The sequence below is a fragment of the Dermacentor albipictus genome, chromosome 5 (assembly GCF_038994185.2).
Source record: "Dermacentor albipictus isolate Rhodes 1998 colony chromosome 5, USDA_Dalb.pri_finalv2, whole genome shotgun sequence".
Taxonomy (NCBI): Eukaryota; Metazoa; Arthropoda; class Arachnida; order Ixodida; family Ixodidae; genus Dermacentor; species Dermacentor albipictus.
In genome coordinates, this window is record NC_091825.1 from 163,434,081 (window position 1) to 163,454,078 (window position 19,998).

Genomic DNA, 19,998 nt, shown 5'->3' on the forward strand with positions numbered 1-19,998 from the left:
CCGTTAGAACCACCGGGTACGCCCAACGCCGGCCGATAGATAGATAGATAGATAGATAGATAGATAGATAGATAGATAGATAGATAGATAGATAGATAGATAGATAGATAGATAGATAGATAGATAGATAGATAGATAGATAGATAGATAGATAGATAGATAGATAGATAGATAGATAGATAGATAGATAGATAGATAGATAGATAGATAGATAGATATCACAATTTTTTTTAGATAAGAGAATTTTCGTAAGGCGTAAATCCATATGGTCTGAGTTTTTATAGGGTTGCATTGACATCTATGCATGCTGCTCAACAACGCCAAAGCGAAACTGAACGAAACCAAGCCTATCCACTATTTAGCCCAGTTGGTTATTTGGTTTCGGTGCATTCTGCTTGTTGAACGCCTTTGCAGCTGTGTCAGCGGTGTTGCAGTAACCAAATACCCACCGCCGTTAGCTGTTCCGTCCGTGTTCTGTTGGAGAACCTGTTCAATGGCTGTTGTGCAGCGTGTTCCTTGCTCCCAGCTTTTGTTACTGCCGGCGCTTGAGCGATACTGAGCATCGACGGCTACAGATGCACAGGCCAGCAATTTCTTTCGACGTGTGATCTCTTGAAACGAAGCTTACCGCTAACATTTCCAAGCACAAAGTGTGATATCCATGTGAAAACCTCATTGGGAGCATGCTTCCGTTGTGATTCGGTAATCGACGTCGGATCACTACTGCTGCCAGAGCTTGCAAGTTGAATTACTCTGCGTTTGTGCCATTCTTCCGACGTCACCATGGTGGAAAAAAACCAAGGTGAAGTCGAGTTACTCATATTACTTTCAGAACGAAGCCACCTGGTGACTTGTGATGATTTTTCTTCCATAGATTCTGTGGAGTGGTTGCTGCTCCTAGCCTGCGCCGTGCATCTCGTCGTTTGCCCGTTCACGAAAGTTGAGGAGAGCTTTAACCTGCAAGCTATACACGACATTATTTACCATAGAACAAACATTTCGAATGTAAGTTAATAGGCTGACGTTACTGTGAGCTTCACTGCAGCATCGTGCATGGCTGTGCAACTAGACCCGATTTTCCTGCATTTTATGTTGACTGGCTGCAAAACATTGCGCATGGTTTTTAACGCAAAACATTTTGGCGCAGTACGATCACCTGGAATTTCCTGGTGTTGTGCCAAGGTCGTTTGTGGGCCCCCTTATGGTTGCTCTCTTTGCCGGACCATGGGTTGCTGTGAGCACACTAATGGGCTTGGAAAGGATAGTTGCGCAGTTCGTAGGTAAGTTTTTGTGAGACCGACTTGGAACCATCAACCTTGAATTGCTTTGACGTGGCACATCGATTCCGAGCAATCACACGTGTGTGTAATCAGATATTTTTACGATCTTACCATATTGTGTCATGTTTAATCACATTGTCAGTGCACGCATTTTTCTTTTACAGTGAGGGCTGTCCTTGGGACGATGGTGGCATGTGCATACCGCGAGTTCAGCAGGGCCCTCCAAAAAGAATTTGGATCTGCCATGACCAACTGGCTGACATTGCTGACAGTATCACAGTTCCATTTTGTGTTCTATATGTCGCGACCACTTCCCAACACCTTCGCTTTGATTTTCGGTAAGTATCGACAGCAGGCCACCATTGTAAATGCACTTTTCTTTGCTTTGACCGGAGTCTTGCACTTCTCATGTATTTTCTGCCCAGTGTTTCTTGCATATTGCTACTGGCTAGAACAGCGCCATTTCCCGCTCATTGTCACAAGTGGAGTGGCTGTTCTTGTTTTTCGTGCTGAGCTGGCATCCCTCCTGGGCATCATCATTCTGATGGAGATCTTTTCTGGCCGTCTGAGCATACTCAATGTTTTCAAGTGGGGAATACCCATTGCACTAGCATTGCTTGGTAAGTATGAATATTCATAAGTTTTAATTGTTACAGTGTAAGCTTTAGATAAACCCACAAAATTCTCAGCCAATTAACCATTGCTCATAGCAGAGGTGGTAACAAAAACAGCTGCATGACAAACTCATCTGTACAAATATTTGTCGAAAGACATTATTTATACTCTCATGAGAAATGCATAAACAAAAAAATTTGCAGTAACCATTGACAATGATTGCCAATGTAAGGAAATTGCCCAAATGAACCGGTGAGAGAGACATGTTTCTTGCCAAGTCTGACCAACGACCACCAACTACGAAAACGGCTGAGAGAGCTAAAGAAAGCTTTTCACTTGGAAACAACAAATAGAGGAATGTTTGGCGATTCCTCGTTTACCTCGTTCTCTGCATTTCTTTTTGAACAAGAAAGTAGGAATAGTAGTCTGCAGTGCTCAGCAATTCAAGAAGAATTATTTACCCGCATGACGGACACCACTTTTTGTGCCACTGGCAGGCACTGGCTGCACAGAACTGATGCACTGTAGTATAACATGAAAGCGAGGACCTTTGTGATGCATTGTGAGTGCATTTAGTGCCAAAATAGGAGTGAGGCGTGCAGACAGGATACAAGAGTAGAGAAGTGGACAACACGTTCGTGTTGTCCACTTCTCTACTCTTGTGTCCTGTCTGCATGCCTCACTTCTATTTTGCATAATGAATCCTTACCAACTAGCTCAGCCTTTTGTCATTCCCTTTAGTGCCCCAGTGGCTACCCAGCGCTCACCAGTGGCGCTCACCAGCTGCCATCCTGGCCGATTATCGCATTTGAATCACTGAGCACTGTGCATGCTGCGCAGTAGGTGTGATGCTCTTACAAGCTCTTGTTGACATGCATTATCATATGCATTTTGAGCATTTCTGCATCCATCCTGTCCATTTTCTTGCCTGTGTGTGTGTTGCCGTTCTGTTTTGCTGTATCTCACTATGCATCGTTGCTACAATATTAGTAAATTACCAAGTACCCCAATCTGCTACCCTTCTGACTCAGCTGGGAAGAATGTATCCTCAATGTTACAGCTACCATTTGCAATGCAGAGCAATATCAGTTGCTCTGCAAGTCCATTTTCTAGTGCATTACTGCCATTTACGTGAAGGCGGTCTGCAGGAAATGTGATGCAATGCACCATTGTCATATTCATATAACGAGGCTACTAAAAAAGCAACACGCTTTCTTTCAGTCAATGCTGGCAGGTGCTGAGTGCAGTATACTATATGCCAGTTTTTGCTTTAGTGTTGAGCGAGAAGGAAGCATATATCGCATTCATATGTGAATAACGTTGATAACGTTTATCTTGAGCACTTATACAACGTAGACAGCAACATTAATTTTGTAACACCAGCATTTATTCTTAACCTTTACAAATTTAGAAAAGGGCAAAGTTTGGGTAGAACCAGGCATGAACCAATTTTAATAAACCTTGTTCAGGGTTAAAAATCAATAATTATCAGGGTTTTCCCAAAAGCAAGGGACCCCCAACTATATGGTGTAATACAGTAAAAGCTCGTTAATTCGAACTGCAAGGGGAAGCCGCTTCAGTTCGAATTACCGAAAGTTCGAACTAACGAAAGCGAAGGAGAGCAACAGTACACTGCGATTTGGAAGCAGTAGGGCATGTCAGAAATTTGCCGTGTCAGAAAATGATGGCGCGTGCCGCAGGCACACGCCATCTTCAAGTCGAAGCTCTGGGTCCGACTGTGCCACACCACCGATGTCCACCGAAACGAACGTTAGCCGAGGCTTAACACCATCACAATGAATCGCGACGGCCGATACCTCCTAAGCTGAAAACAGAGGTGCACAACCGATGAAGACTGCCGAGACAAAGACGCTGAACATGTGAAGGTGGCGAAGGCCCTGATTCGTTGGTTCTTGATTGCAAGCGCAACTGCGACGTACTTGATTCGCTGTGTTTTGGCGCTTGCCGTGCCATCTCCGCACAACATTAGCAGCTGTACAAGATTTGCGAAGCCTCCGAGATTCGCAACGGGCAAGAAGTCTCGGAGGTTACGTAGAACGGAGAGGCGGCAGCTGCCGCTGCCTTCTGGCTGACCCTGCGTCGGCTAGATTTTTTTCCGATTTTGCCTTCTCTCGTCGTTCTCTCCGTTTCGGAGGCAATACAGCCTTGTGTGTAGGCAGTAGGCGCGTTTCTCTGGCTGTGTTCCAGGCGAGCGTAGTTCGAATTATCCGTGAGGGAACCTTCTGGCGTTCGAATTAATGGACTTTTTTATACATAGACTTCTGTGAAGCTTGGCCGGACCAAATCGCACAGTTCGAATTATCCATAAATTCGAATTATTGAAGTTCGAATTAACGAGCTTTCACTGTATATCAAATTGCAACTTAGGTGTTATATCATAAGAAGCCAACAAACACTGACACCAAGAACAACAAAAGGCAAATTACTTGTGCTTAATAAATGAAGTAAAAAAAACGATGAATTGATGGAAATCAAAGGGAATGAAAAAAGAACTTGCCGCAAGTGGGGAACGATCCCACTACCTTCACATGCTGCGAAGGTTGTGGAGAAGTGATTTTTTCATCCACTTTGATTTCCATCAAATTATCGTTTCTTTACTTCATTTATCACTTCTCTTTCATTTTTACTTCGTTTAGCACAAATAATTTCCCCTTTGTTGTCCTTGGTGTAAGTATTTGTTGGCTTCCTATGATATGACTAATAAAAAATCGAGCCCCTCGGTTAATCCCCTTTCTTCTAACTTAGGCGTTGGTGTTTTAAATGGATTCAAAGTAGAAGTGATTAGTCAAATAGCTTTAGAGCATCTTTCGCATGAAGTTTCATAAAAACACTGAAGTATGCATGAAAGGAAAACTAATATACGATTTTTATTGAAATGTGTTGCCTGTGTTCTTCAAGTGGTCTTAGTTAGACAACTCTAACGAAATTTTACAGCATGTAACAGTTGCTGTCACCCCAGTTAAAACTTGTCAGAATTTGCTTGTAAACTATGTTTACACTTGGCTTTGCCACATGGCTGCCGTGATAAGCTACATATCGCTGTTCTTGTTTTTGCTGCAGGAACCACTATTGCTATTGACTCCTACTTCTGGCAGCGATGGCTGTGGCCGGAAGGTGAAGTGCTCTGGTTCAATGTGGTGTTGAATAAGAGCTCTGAATGGGGTGTATCCTTTTGGCTTATGCCATAACTTAGTGAAAATACGTTCTTTCAACTGACATTTTGTTGTTGTTACTGTGGAGCCATATGTTTTTCACAGCTCTCCTGATGGGTAATGAAGCTTTCCAGGATAGCTCCGTGTTTCTTGAAATCGAGTCATAACTTTGGAAAAATTTAGTAATGCTCTACATCCTTGTCTGACCCCTTGTACATTATAGCATACACTGCTTTTGAAGGGCCCCTCAACAGGTCTGGCCATTTTGAGCTGACAAGCGCAGAGCATACAATACGCACTAATGATTGTGTTTGCAAAGAATTACGTCGCTGCGCACCATGGAAAGGTCTGAAATTTCAATCAGAATGCCGTTTTCCCTTTCCTTCGCGGTGACCGCACTCCAAGCCGGACGGTGATGTACTCATGTCCTTGTGTCTATGTACTCGTGTCCGCAGTATGCCTTAGCTCTTCGAGAATTATTCAAGGGAACATCTGTTGTCTGTGCGATCTGTTGCTTGAATTGACAGCTTGAAGTTTACAGAAATAGTAAGACACTGAATGGAATGTCTGCGTGTTTTTGTTTTACTTCGCACTGAAGCAAGAGAGATGTACTTCCGCTTCATATGCTTGTTCCCACGGTCGTGCAGTCATGTGAGCAGGTACCGAAACTATGCCATTTTCTACCGTGTTCCAACGCGTGATCATGCTCTGCAATCCACTTGTTCTGTCTCAGTATTCGTGTAGCACTGAATTAAACCGCTAGTCATGTGTCCTTGTGCACAGCACACAAAATCGTGCGCTGCGTGAAATGAGACATCACAACAGCTCGTGCGCAGTGCCATCAGCGGCAGTACGCTGCGCCGAAAATTTTTAAAAAAAGATGAAAGCGGGGCTCGTGACGTATGTGTCGCGTGATCCTTGAAGTCCGGTATGGGAGAATGCAGGGAAGGTATTTCGCTTGAGGAGGCTAGACAAGGCGAGTGGAGAGAGTGTCTCGCTATGCAGTGAAGCTCGCCTTCTGAAATCGTGTTTGCGGCACTGAAATATTTCTGTTTCAACTATTAATGAGCCGATATGAAAAAATGTTGCGGCAGAGTGCTCCCTAGACGACACCGTAACAACTTCCAGTGTACAACCAAAATTTGCTATGGGGCCTGGTGAGGGGCCCTTTAATCCTTTTCAAAATTATCTCGGAAGCAATTAGTAAATGTTCCATTCCTAGATATAAAGTTGGATGCATACTGAAGTGTAAGGAAGTTGTTTAGGCATCTTCTTTTCATTCTTCTATTCATTTCTAAAGTGCCTATGAACAGCATAGGTGCCTTAGTAATGGTGCAATGAACAAAATTGAGTATAACGAACCAAAAGTAGAACTTTCTGCATAAACTCAAATAAGAGATAAAGAATTAGGTAAAGTACAGGTGGGCAAAAAATATCAACATCAAGACGTATAACACCCTGCTGAATTAGAGCTTGTTTCATGGTGCTCAGATTTGTTGAATCATGGACATAAAAAATGTTAGGTTTCCACAAGCCTGGTTGTGGCATGGAAAACACAAGTGTCAATGTCAAGTTCTCAGATGAGGCCTGGCCCTGTATAATTTTGAATAAAAATATGTGATCATAACATCTTCGTGAGATATTGCAAGTTGACATGAAAATGCAGGATGTATCAAAATGCCATCTTACCTCCACGCAGTGTTACTTTCATTTCTGTGTTTAAGTAAAGAAAAGCGGTCTTTACATTAAGAAACTTGAGGAGACTTGCTTTCTTCACAAAAAGATTATGCCTTCCTCATCGAGCAATGACATCTTTAAAAAATATGGCAGAAACCATCAAAGATGATTGTAAAAGTCATAAATAACTTTGTTGTGTAACCTCCTGCATATCCCCATGCCATACCTGAACCACGAAAACTTATGGGCACATCAACAGACACACACAGTGGCAATCTTGCTGCCAACTACAATGCCAAGCATTACCACAATACAGTATACATTGGCGTAATCATAGCACTGGAGTGGAAACTTTGTAGCTGCAACTTCGTTGCAATGGCTGTTCATCAAGCGGCACTTCCCAACTGTTGCGGTGTCGGTTGCAGATCAGGTGCTTGTAGCAGGCATGCGTCCCCCTCGCACCTTACCCTCCTCTTCCTTTGCAACTGTGCATTCTCTCCCCACTCATTACTCTCCTTCTTGTCGCTTGCTTTGAACCTCGCCAAAGAGAGGCATTGGCCTCTCGGAGAAGTTACTTTCACGCTACTCTGGCCCTTACCGTGTCTTGCGTAAAGTAACTGACGTCACATACGAAATCGCCCCTCTTGAGCCAACCGTGGCTCAGCATTGCTCCGACGTGGTCCATGTCGGGTGTCTTAAGTTGTATCACTCGCCCGCCTCTTAACCAGCACCGAGCCGGTGCTTCCGCCACCGGGGGTCATGTGACACGCTGACGAAGAAGATGTCAGCTTGGTTGAAAGAAGACGACGCTCTGGACTTCGCGCGCTGTCTACCATCTTGTCAGCCGCTACGATTATTGTAAATATTCTGTAAATATAAGTCTGACTGTTTTTAACCCCGTAACAATATCATAATGGGAAGTCTGTTTTTGTATACAAGGTTTGTCCACAAAGTAATGAGACTGCCTGCCGTGCAGCGTTGCAGTCGCCAGTAGCGCACTTTCTGGAGGTGGGAATTGTGGGGGTGTTTCTAAGCCAAGTAACGTACCGGGCGGCAGTCGCACCCGCGCTTTGATGCAGTGAGGATCTGAAGTGGCGCAAAAGCCGTTTTCAAGTTTTTGTCACTGCAGAAAACGTCAAAAATGGAGCATTCGCTGGAGCACTGGTGCATGATTACATTTCTGCTTTTACATAGGCAAAACCGCTTCCGAGGCGCTCTCCTTGGTTAAGGAGGCTTACAAAGACGATGCCCTGAGAAGAGCCCAGGTTTTATGGAGGTTTAGCGAGTTTAAGAACAGACTGGAGACCATTGAAGACATGGTGTCATCTGGATGCCCTTCAACAAGTGGTTGAGAGAAAATGTGGCCAAACTTGAAAACCGGAAAAGGTTAGTTCAAAATTTTTGCCAAAAGTGTTGAGTGATGAACAAAAACAACGAGTTTACGTTTCGCGTGACATGTTGGTGCAGATAGAAAGGGAATTGGACTTTTTAGACAGTGCAATAACTGGCAACGAATCATGGGTGTTCAAGTACAACCCCGAAACCAAGTGCCAAAGGTCGAAGTGGCATGCCACGAACTCCCCATACCCCAAAAAAGCAAGAATGTCAAAGTCCAAGGTAAAGACAACATTTATTGTATTTTTTGACAAGCGTAGGGTGGTCCACAAAGAATTTGTACTTCTGGGATGAACCATCAACACCAGTGGCATAGCCGGAAATTTATTTTGGACGGGGGCGGGGGGTTCGCTGACAACTACCACTCCTCCCACTCCTTCACCTCTCTCTCTTTCTCTATTGTTACAATTCTGGTGGAAGAGCGAGGTATGATTTCAAGCCCTTCTTGAGTCGGAGAAAGAAGCCCAGACCCACGGCAACTTGGACCCATTGAACTGACTCTTGTTCACAAACGCAGCAGTCGCCTACATGGTGAGCCCCCAAGCTTTTCCCTTTGCCGGATTCTATCAGAGCATCAACAGCTGCTAATGGAAATGTTACCGAGATTACAACTCGGGTCTCACCAGCTCACATCATAGTAAGCCCACCGATGTCGCCAGAGCCTTTCAATGCCGACACATTTGAAGACGCAGAGGACTGGGTGGATCACTTTGAGCATGTCACGGAATTCAAGTGATGGAACGGAGAGCGCGAACTACGAAACGTTTGCTTCGGGTCAGAGGACAGTGCACGAAAATGGTTTGAAAACCACAAAGCGACATTTGTGTCGTGGGATGCTTTCCAACGGGAGTTGCTTGCAACTTACCCGAGTACAGACCGCAGGGAGAGTGCTGAAGCTGCCCTCCAAGCAAGAAACCAGTAAAACAATGAAAGCATGGCCATATATGTAGTAGACATGTCCCATCTATTCCACTAAGCTGATCCGAACATGAAAGAGGACAAGAACCTTCGCTGTCCAATGCAGGGTGTAAAACAGGAACTGTTCTCAGGGTTGGTTCAGAGCCCGCTGCGCATCATAGCTGAGTTTTGTTCTGAGGCGACAATAATGAAAAGCACATTACAACAGGGATCAAGGATTTACAACTGGTAAATTAACACCATCTCTGTAGACGCAGTTCCAGCCGTCTTTGGAAACAGTGTGGAGGTCATACGGGAGCTCGTGCGATCTGTAGTGGGAGAAGAGCTTCAGAGGCTACGGCTTGACCAGAACACCTCAGCGCTCTCTTCACTGGCAGACGTGGTTCACGAAGAGCTCAGCTCACACAGGCAGTCCGGCGCTGGCAGCACCGGACTGCCTGGCCAGAGCGGTGCTGGCAGCCATCTGTGCGACTACTAACCGTATTGTTGCACCTATGCAGGCATTTTGACGCGGTTCGATTGAGCGGCGCAGGACAATCTTACCCAACGCAGCACCAATGATACATTCCGGAATGTGGCCGCAGAGTGATCTGTGCAAGCAATCAACCAGGAAATTCGCGCCTGCGCAGAAGACTTTCGACGCCCCTCAAGCAACCTGATAAAAGGAGCCAGCGACAGCCACGGACACATCAGAGCGGTGCTGGCAGCCGTCTGTGCGACTGCTAACCGTATTGTTGCACCTATGCAGGCATTTTGACGCGGTTATATCGAGCGGCGCAGGACCATCTTACCCAACGCAGCACCAACAATACATTCCGGAACGTGGCTGCAGAGGGATCTGTGCAAGCAATCAACCAGGAAATTCGCGCCTGCGCGGAAGACTTTCGACGCCCCTCAAGCAACCTGATAAAAGGACCCAGCGACAGCCACGGACACATCAGAGCAGTGCTGGCAGCTGTCTGTGCGACTGCTAACCGTATTGTTGCACCTATGCAGGTGGGTACACACACATTCGTGTGAAAGTTTATTTCCTTGCATTTTACGGTTGCTGTACTGCTCTGGTACCTCTTGTTGTCTGTGACGCGTTTCTGGAAAACTTGTTAAAATGGGGGACGACGAGGCTACGCAACTTGACAATTTTGCCAAGACACTTGCAGACGAGGCTCCCAAAAGCATTAAAGAAGTTACTAAGGTTCTGATAGAAATGACTTCTAAATTTATGGAGGCCATGACTGAAATTAAGGTTACCATAAACAAGTTGAACTCATCTAGCGACGCTGTACAGACTGAAATAGCAGCAGTGAAGGAATCAATGGGTTTCATGAACACTGCCTTTGAAGGTTTCAGAACAGAAGTTAAAACGATGAGGCTTGAACTTGCAGAAGTAAAGAAGAACAATCTGGAAATTCAGCAAGAAAACAAGAAGCTGACGAATGAAGTGAAGGAATTAAAAACACAATTGGTTGAACTGAAGCAGTGCAGCAGAAGGAATAACATCGAATTGAAAGGTATCTCTGGATCTGATAACGAGAACCTCGGTAGCATGATGACACAGATAACTTCTTACCTGCAAGTTAAGCTTTCTTCTGAGGAAATTGACGCTGTACACCGTGTTCCAACCAAGTCGAAGGGACCTTCCAATGTAATTGTGAAGTTTAAGTCAAGGTCCCTGCGTGACAAAATATTGCAAGCTGCGAAAAAGAACAGGCTAAATGCTTCCGTGCTTGGCTTCCCAGAAAATGATCCCGTTTTTGTCAACGAACATTTGTGTCCAGAAAAAAAGGTTTTGCTCGGCAAAGCTATTGGCATAAAGCGTGACAGAGGCTGGAAGTTCGCATGGGTGCCTGAAGGCAAAATCTTGATGAGAAAAACGGAAAGCTCGAGAGTAATGCACATAACCTGTGAATCTGACCTGGGAAAAATTGTTTGATTACCATTGCTCTTGTGTTTTAGTACTTGTATACTCTTACAATGTCTTTGGCCATAGATGAAGACGACCTGTTAAGGAGCGACAAAAACACATCAATATTTTACTCTAATATCCGCAGTGTGAGGAAGAACCTGTACCTTCTAGTGGCTTCCTTGACAAGATATTCCCAATCTTTTGATATTGTAGCACTTACAGAAACCTGGCTGCAAGAAGATGAGAAAGTTAGGCTTCCTGGCTATGTTATGCTATCTCATTCGAGAGAATCAAAAAACCGCGGTGGTGGTGTTGCCTTTTTTCTCAAAAATGGTCTGCCTTTCTCGTCTTTGGCGCCAGTCACCCTCAGTCATACAGACATAGAAACACTGTTCATAAAACTGCCCCGTTCATTCACTGTTGGAGTTATTTACCGTCCACCAAACTCGCGCCTTTCCGCCTTTCTTGATAAACTCGAAGGAATTCTTGAAACGCTTACTACACACTCAGAACGCATAACTATTGTTGGCAATTTTAACATTGATACAAGTGCTGAATGCCACAAAGACTACGTGAATCTGTTAACATCGTACAATTTCCTAAATATGATTAATACACCGACGCGTGTAACTACCTCTTCTTCATCTATTATTGATCATGCATTAACAAATATACCGACTGGGATACGCGCTGGGGTTTACAGTGAACTCATCTCCGATCACCTCCCACTTTTTGTTGCTGCTGACACTGATATAAAACCAGAGCGTGAGAGCAAGAAGTATGTATCTAAAATAGATTATGCCCTACCGCGTGAAAATCTATTGGCCATTGACCCCAGTGTAATATACCATGATGACGTCGATACAGAGTTTAGTAACCTAATAGACATGCTTTTGCAAATGGTTACTACCTGCAGCAGAAATATTAGTGTTCGCTCTTACAAAGCACCCCTATGCCCTTGGATGACTGAGCCAATCCTCGCCGTTCTAAAAGAGAAGAATTCGTGGTACCGTAAGTGGAAGCAACACAAGGATAATGTTTACTATTTCAACCAATTTAAGAACCTGCGCAATAGATCCATGTCGATGATGAGGGCATGAAAAAAAGCATATTACATGCGTCTCGTTGAACAGGCTTCCGGCAATTCACAAAAGGTCTGGAAAATAATAAATGAAGTTGCTGGCAAAGCTGGTTTGCACCGTATTCTCCCGGAAGAAATAGATCGCAATGCTACAGAAAGATTTAATTCCTTTTTCACCAATATCGGCCAGTCATTGGCTGCTCAACTCCCTGAATCACAACAAAATGCTGCATCCAATACAGTTCTCAATATTTTTGTAATGTTTGAAATTGAACCAGATGAAATTACATCCATTATTCTCAGCTTACCATGCAATAAATCTGCCGGACTGGACGGAATAAAATTTACCCACGCATACTTAAGGAAAACACTGATATCTTGGTACCCATCTTATGCAAACTTTTTAATCATTCATTAAAATGTGCAAAGTACCCCTCCGCACTAAAGATTGCCAAAGTTGTCCCGGTTTACAACGATGGAGACCAATCCAACCCGTCAAGCTACAGACCCATTTCTGTCCTAAGTGTTATTAATAATATTTACGAAAAGGTTTTATCCAATAATATTTGCAAATTCTTAGAAAAATATAACTTACTCTGTCAACAGCAACATGGATTTCGAAAACATCATTCAACGGCATCTGCAGTCCTAAGCCTGACTCAATTAATTAATAGAGCATTACATGAGAGCAAACTGGCCGCTGTTGTATTTGTTGATTTAAAGAAAGCATTTGATACCATGGATCACGCTATTATGCTCAACAAATGGATTTGGATTTCGCGGTGAAGTCTACAGCTTACTTTCCAGTTACATCGAAAACCGTCAACAAGCTGTAGTTATCAATAACATCATATCATCACTTAAATATTTACAGACCGGGGTTCCTCAAGGATCCGTTTTAAGGCCCATGTTATTTTCGTTATACTTGAATGATTTGCCGAAGGTCCTAAGTTGCTGTGATATTTTAATGTATGCTGATGACACTGCGATCATAGTAACAGCTGACAATCATGAGGATATAGAAGCAAAGACAGACGCTGAATGGAAAAAAATTACAAGCTGGTTTTTCATTAACAAGCTAACAACTAATTCATGCAAAACCAAATATATGGTATTTAGCTCACAAGCAAAAGTCATTGACGATCACTCACTCGAACGAACACACTCATTTAAGTATCTTGGTGTCAGTCTAGATGAACATCTTCGCTGGAAAAATCAGATTAGCACCGTCTGTTCGAAGTTGGCTTCTGGCTGTTATGCGTTATTACAGGCCCGTGATTGTTTTAATACACATACACTGCGTACCCTTTATTTTGCCCTTATTAACAGTCATTTAACATACTGTGTAGAATCATGGGTTTTGACATACAACACTTACCTTGATCCTATCCGGCGATTACAAAAACGGGCTATCCGAATTATAACACAAAGCAAGGATACTGAACCAAGTAAACCAATTTTCCAGTTATTAAATATCCTTTCTTTTGATCTTTTGCAGTCTTTAAAGATAGCGGTGTGTGTAAACAACATAGTAAAATATAACCAACCTTTCAATGCCTCCCTGTTTCGCTCTCCTTCTCGACTCACGAGAAACCTCACACATAGTAACTTTAATCTGCCACCGAATAATAACATCTACAGTGAAAGATTGGTGCAGTTTTCAGGAGCCAAGGTTTGGAATGCTTTACCCCCAGAATTAAAACAGTACCACGAAACAAATAAAGCATGAAGAACATACTTTCTGAGCCCTATTTGATCTATGTGACAGTCATTCGCGGTTTGTGTTTGTTGTACAGTGTTGTTCATTACAGATCTTTATTCATTCTGCTGTAAAATGCATATTATATTATTTTCTCCTCATTGTGTAGTGTACTTTGGTCTTTCGCCGTGATTTTGGGCTTTCTATTTTACACAAGTGCTGTGTCATTGCCATCGTGTATTTTTGTTTCTGAACCCCACACTAGCCTCTGGCTATGGGTTCAGTCAGTGTTTGATAATTTGTATGACAAGAGTAGAAATAAAAATAAAAATAAACAAAAAAACCACAGCTCAGTGCGCAGCCCCAAGCGCCACTACTGCGCCAGCCAAGCGTCTCATATGCTTATGTGCTGTGGCAACCTCCCGGGCATGCTGACGTCGCAGCCACTGCCTCTATAAACAGCCCAATACATCGAAATACACTCCTGCCACCCGAGAGAAGATTTAGGAAGGCTGATGCATGGCACACTCCCGGCCGAATACCTCTTTGCTACCACTGTGGTGAGGCTGGTCACCTCTACAGAATGTGCCACTATCATCAGCCAGGACTTCGTGGTTTTTTAGTGAACGCACCTTGACCTCGAAATGGTGAGCATCCATTTAAAAACAGAGTACCAGTTTACTCGTCAAAGCTTCCCATATGCCTATCAGCAACACCAACCGCGATCAACAGCGCCATTGAGGTATTTGTCACCGAGCCGCTGTCCATCATCGAGCTCCCCAAGACGCCATTCAGAGCCCACGTCAGAAAAACTGGAGTCGGCGACCTTAGGAGGTAAGGCCGCTGCCAGCGCAAAAACAGAAGAACCTCCATCGATGACTCTGAATGATAATAAGGGACTTGGAAACCAGTGTCGTAAGAGTGACGTTGCTTCCAATTTACGTGTTTGTCAACAGTTGCGAAGTGAATGCATTAGTGGATACAGGTGCAGATTACTTGGTAATAAGTAGTACTGAAGAAAGTGCTGACTCCTCGGAAAGGGCCACAAGGTTGCACTGCAGGAGGACACCTCATCGCCCTGACAGGCAAGTCCAGGGCTAGAATTGGAATACGAGGCTTCACATACATCGCTAGCTTTATTGTGCTTTCTGAGTGCTCGAGAGTTGATTATTGGCATGGACTTCTTGCAGGATAATGGTGCTGTAATCGACTTGTGGCATGGACTTCTTGCAGGATAATGGTGCTGTAATCGACTTGTGGGAATCGTGTTTCCTTTTCACCATTCAACCAGTGAATTTTCAACATTCAACACTGTCGCGACATTCAACTCTGAGAAAAAATTTGATGCCCTCTGCACTGCTGATGACGACGTGATGCTTCCACCGAGATCTAGCGTAGCTGTCGCGGTAAGGAGCGACGCGTTCAGTGACTGTGAAGGAATTGCAGACAGCAACATCAGTCTCCTCCTCAAAAAAAGGGATCTGCATGGCAAGAGGCCTTGTTCAGCTGCGTGGCGGATGTGCCAATGTATTCCTCACTAATTTTGGAAATGAGGTGCAACATGTCGCGAAGTAAACCGTTATTTCCAGCCTTAACAACTTTGTCCAAGTTACGGACCTGAGCATTCCCAAGATCACACCATCAAATTTCTAAGGTGTGGATTCTGTCCTTGCATCCATCGACCTCGAACCAGGTCTATCGCCCAGACAAAAAAAGCAAATAGAGAACCTTGTAAGAGAATTTGCCAAATGTTTTTCAATGTCATCCAATGTCCAACGTACATCTATCACCAAACATCGGATAATTGTCGACGAATGTCGTGAATCAGTGAGGCCTATTTGCCAGCATCCCTACCAAGAGCTGCCAAAAGAGAGAGAAGCCATCAGAAGTAAAGTTAAGGAAATGCTTGAAAACGGCGTAATTCAGCCATAGGCAATTCTGTAGGCATCGCATCGCCTGTGGTACTTGTAAAGAAAAAGGACCAGACCTTGCACTTCTGCGTTGATTACCAAAAGCTGAACGCCGTCACAAAGCGGGATGTTTACTTAATTCCAAGAATCAATGGCACTCTACATTGACTACGAGACACCAAATTCTTTTCTTTCCTGGACCTCGAAAGGGGGTACTGGCATATAGAAGCGGACAATGATATCGCAAAAATATGGCATTTGTGATTCCTGACGGACTATACGAGTTCAAAGTGCTTTCGTTCAGCCTTTTTTCTGCACCTGCAACATTTCAGCGGATGTCTGACACTGCTCACCAGTCTGAAATAGCAAACCTGTCTCATTTATCTTGACAATGTCGTGGTTTTTCCTGCTACCTTTGAGCAGCATGTATAACGACTGTGGGCAGTGATGAAAGCTATTAGATCAGTAGGTTTGACAATAAAACCACAGAAATGTTATTTCGGCTTTCGCGAGCTTCTTTTCCTCGGCCATGTCATCAGTTCAGAAGGCATTCGCCCTGACCCTGAGAAGACTGCGGCAGTTGAAAAGTTTCCAAGACTTGCCAACAAAAAGGTCATTACGCGATTCTTGGGGCTCTGTGCCTACAACAGACGTTTCATCAAACATTTTTCAAGGATCACTGAACCACTAACACTGATAACAAAAGACATGCCTTTCGTCTGGTTGAGTGAGCAGGAGAATGCTTTCAATGAGCTGCCAAAAGCTTCTTCAGAACCATCCAGTTCTTGCTCATTTTGACGAGGAAGCTGAAACTGATATTCACACAGACGCAAGCAATTTAGGCCTCAGGGCCATCCTCATTCAGTGGCAAAATGTAGAGGAATGAGTCATTGCATATGCTAATCGAACACGTTTGAAAGCTGAGGTGAACTACTCGGTGACAAAAAAAGAATGCCTTGTGGTGATATGGGCCATCAGCAAGTTTAGACCATGCTTATATGGCGGACCATTTCGAGCTATCGGCAACCATCATTGGTTGTGCTGGCTGGCGAATCTCAAAGACCCATCTGGACGGCTTGCAATATGAAGCCTGCGGCTGCAGGAATATGATATGTATAATGGTCGTATACAAGCCCATTCACAAGCACAGTGATCCTGATTGCTTGTCACGTGCACCAGTTGAATGCACGGGATCTACACCTGTGGAAAATGGACAGGATTGCCTGTTACTAGGAGCTGTGACAACATCACAAATGTCACAGCATCAGCTGTCTGACGTGAAGCTCCGCCTGCTCATGATTACCTAGAGGGTCACCTTGTTCACATTCCACAAGCTTCTGTCCCCAGCTTGTCGTCATTCATCCTGAGAAATAATGTCCTGTACAAAAGAAATTTTGAGAATAGTGCAGAGACATTTCTGCTTGGCGTACTTTAAAAGTTACGACTCAAGATATTGGAAGTGTGCCATGATGATTTATCAGCAGGACATGTAGCAGTGAGCAGAACGTTCGAACATATCCGCATGAAGTAATACTGGCCAAAGTTGTTGAATTCTGTGCAACACTACGTGAGAACCTGCCGGGATTGCCAAAGATGTAAAACACCACTATTGAAGCCAGCAGGTCTCCTACAACCCACACAGCCACCGGAAACTCCATTCACACAAGTGGGAAGGACTTACTTGGCCCCTTTCCTACATCATTGTCAGGAAAGTGATGGATCGTAGTTGCAACCGAATACCTAACTCGATATGCTGAAACAAGGTCTCTTGACAAGGGAACGGCCAGTGAAGTAGCTGACCTTTTGTCACTAGCATAGTACTCCGGCATGGCACTCCTAAAGCTCTCGTAATGAACCAAGGAACCATATTCACTACCCATTTGACACAGTCCATTATGAAATTTACGCTCGCCAGTCACAGAAAAACCACCACATATCATCTGCAGGCAAATGAACTGACTGAACAACTCATCAGAACGCTGACTGATATGTTGTCAGTATACGTGGACGTGGAACACTGAACATGGGACAGGATACTACCACGTACAACATTCACGTACAATACCAGTGTGCAAGAGATGACTTGAATGACACCTTTCGAACTCATTTTTGGCCAGACCGTCACCACACCCTTAGATGCAGTGCTACCTGTAGACAAAAATAACCATGATATCAGTGACTTCATACAAAGAGCTGAATAGGCACAGCAGCTGGCATGACACCGCATTCAGGAGCAACAGCAAACCAATGCGGACCGATACAACTTGCGACGAAAAGACGTCCAGTATGCACCTGAAGACAGAGTATGGGAGTCATGACAGCGCATTCAGGAGCAACAGCAAACCAATGCGGACCGATACAACTTGCAACGAAAAGACGTCCAGTATGCACCTGAAGACAGAGTATGAGTGTGGACTCCCGTATGGATGCGTGGACTATCCAAAATGCTTCTTCGTCATTATTTTGGCCCATATAGGATAATTCACCGAATTAGCCCCTTGAACTACGAAGTTGTTCCAGAAGGTCACGTAACCTCGTCACAATGGCGGTATCGAACAGACATTTTTCGAGTCATCCGAATGAAACAATACTATGACAGACAATAACTGCTTCCGCATACAAGCATTACAAGTGACAGCCTAGAAACCACTGCCTTCTTTATGAGCATCGGGACGATGCACTGTGAGAAGGGGGACAATGACACAAGGTGCCTTCAAATCATGCGTGCCAGCCACCTCCTGCACTCGTCCAGTTGTCTACGGCTACGTGCGAAAGACAAAAAAAAAACTGAATTTTCGTGTATGAATTGATGCATATATATATTGTCAATAGCCTAGTACATGATTTGTAAAAACAAACAGTGCTAAAAATAAGACCAAACAATAAAACAAGACAGCGCACTATCATGTGTCTTCTTGTTTTCACATCATACTTGTTGCAGCCCAAGTAGCAGTGGAGATCGCTTGTTTTCCAGCCAGATCTTCTAGTGAGTGGTACAGCCACAGCTATGTACGAAAGAGGACTGGCACTATTAAACATGAATGCTTTTAGCTCCCATTATCAGAAACATTCTAGGGACCTTGAGGCAATAGCCAGAGCCATTATCCAGGCACTCAAACAAGAACATCCAGGCAAGTTGCGAGAATGAAACGAGATCCCCCCACCCTTTGTGCAGGAACGCATTGCACATGCTAGTTACTCCCAAACAAGTTTTTAAAAATATTGCTCCCGCATTCTTCTTAATGTTTGTTCACAATATCACTCAAGCTGTAACTTCTAGTATGCTGCAACTTTATTTGTCATTTCCAATAGCGACGTTCAAAAGACAGATTCAGAAAACCATACACTTCAATTCTTGGCAATGGAATTCGCTGCATATCTACTGCACTGGCGAGCACCGTAGAGCAAAGAGTGGCGTGGCGCCGGAAGCATCTGGAAGCGGCGCTTTGCCGTCCATGTGTGACGCTCGCCGAGCTGTGGCGTGGCGTTGGATGCACCTGATGCAGTGCTTTGCCTTCATGGAGGAAGGAAAAAGAAGAGAGCATTACGTCATGCAGCCAGCCTTGGCAAGCGAATGCTCCATGAAGCCAGTGGCGGCCCAACACGTGACCTCTTGCATCGGGATCACGCAGCAAGAATCAACATTTGCTGAGATGTTTGGTTGCGCCTCCTTCAGGCGCTTTTCTTTTTCTAGCTAGGCAGTGTGCTCAGTCTTCCTGGCGTATTTCGCTGCCTGTCGTGACTCCTTCAGCCGATTTTCTTCTTCTAGCTGGGCAGTGCCCATATGGACCAGTGCACAGTATGGTGTGGCAGGGTGTGCCGTTGCAAACATGCACTGCGCCTTTTTTTTAATATTGTGGCTAGTATCATCTCCAACCAATCTGCTTTGCTGGTTGCCATTTCATGCTTACATCTACCCTCGATTACATTATGGAAGAGCCAGCAATCTTTTAGCAAGTCGCCTATCACTCGAGCACGCTTTCGGCATTATGGGCATGCCATATTATCCTAGATTTAAAAATACAGGAACAAAGGCTTGCACTAGAACTTGGATAGTATCATATGATACAAGTTTCACTCACTTGCAGCGACCCGCTGTCTTACTTGTTTGAACAGATGTTTGGAAGCGATTTGCAATCATGGTGTTTTAATCGTCACAGAATGCAGGACCCGCCATGGTTGCTTAGTGGCTTTGGTGTTGTGCTGCTAAGCACGAGGTTGGGGTATCAAGTCCGCATTTCGATGGGGGTGAAATGCAAAAGCACCCATGTACTTAGATTTATGTGAACGTTAAGGAAACCCAGGTGGTCAAAATAAATTTGTAGTCCCCACTATGACGTGCCTTAT

The 19,998-nt window shown here is 44.3% G+C and overlaps 1 protein-coding gene across 2 annotated transcripts in view; it reads left to right on the forward strand.

The window, feature by feature from the left end:
• Window positions 1-362: 362 nt before the first annotated feature.
• The window catches only part of Alg12 (Alg12 alpha-1,6-mannosyltransferase), an 84,041-nt gene continuing 64,405 nt past the window's right edge, over window positions 363-19,998 (forward strand). For both annotated transcript variants that reach the window (XM_070539236.1, XM_065434549.2), the window contains exons 1-6: window positions 363-802; window positions 875-1,005; window positions 1,148-1,280; window positions 1,445-1,618; window positions 1,706-1,900; window positions 4,977-5,080. In XM_070539236.1, the coding sequence (XP_070395337.1) occupies window positions 784-802; window positions 875-1,005; window positions 1,148-1,280; window positions 1,445-1,618; window positions 1,706-1,900; window positions 4,977-5,080 (756 nt within the window). In that variant the 5' untranslated portion in view covers window positions 363-783. The remainder of the gene's footprint in view (window positions 803-874; window positions 1,006-1,147; window positions 1,281-1,444; window positions 1,619-1,705; window positions 1,901-4,976; window positions 5,081-19,998) is intronic.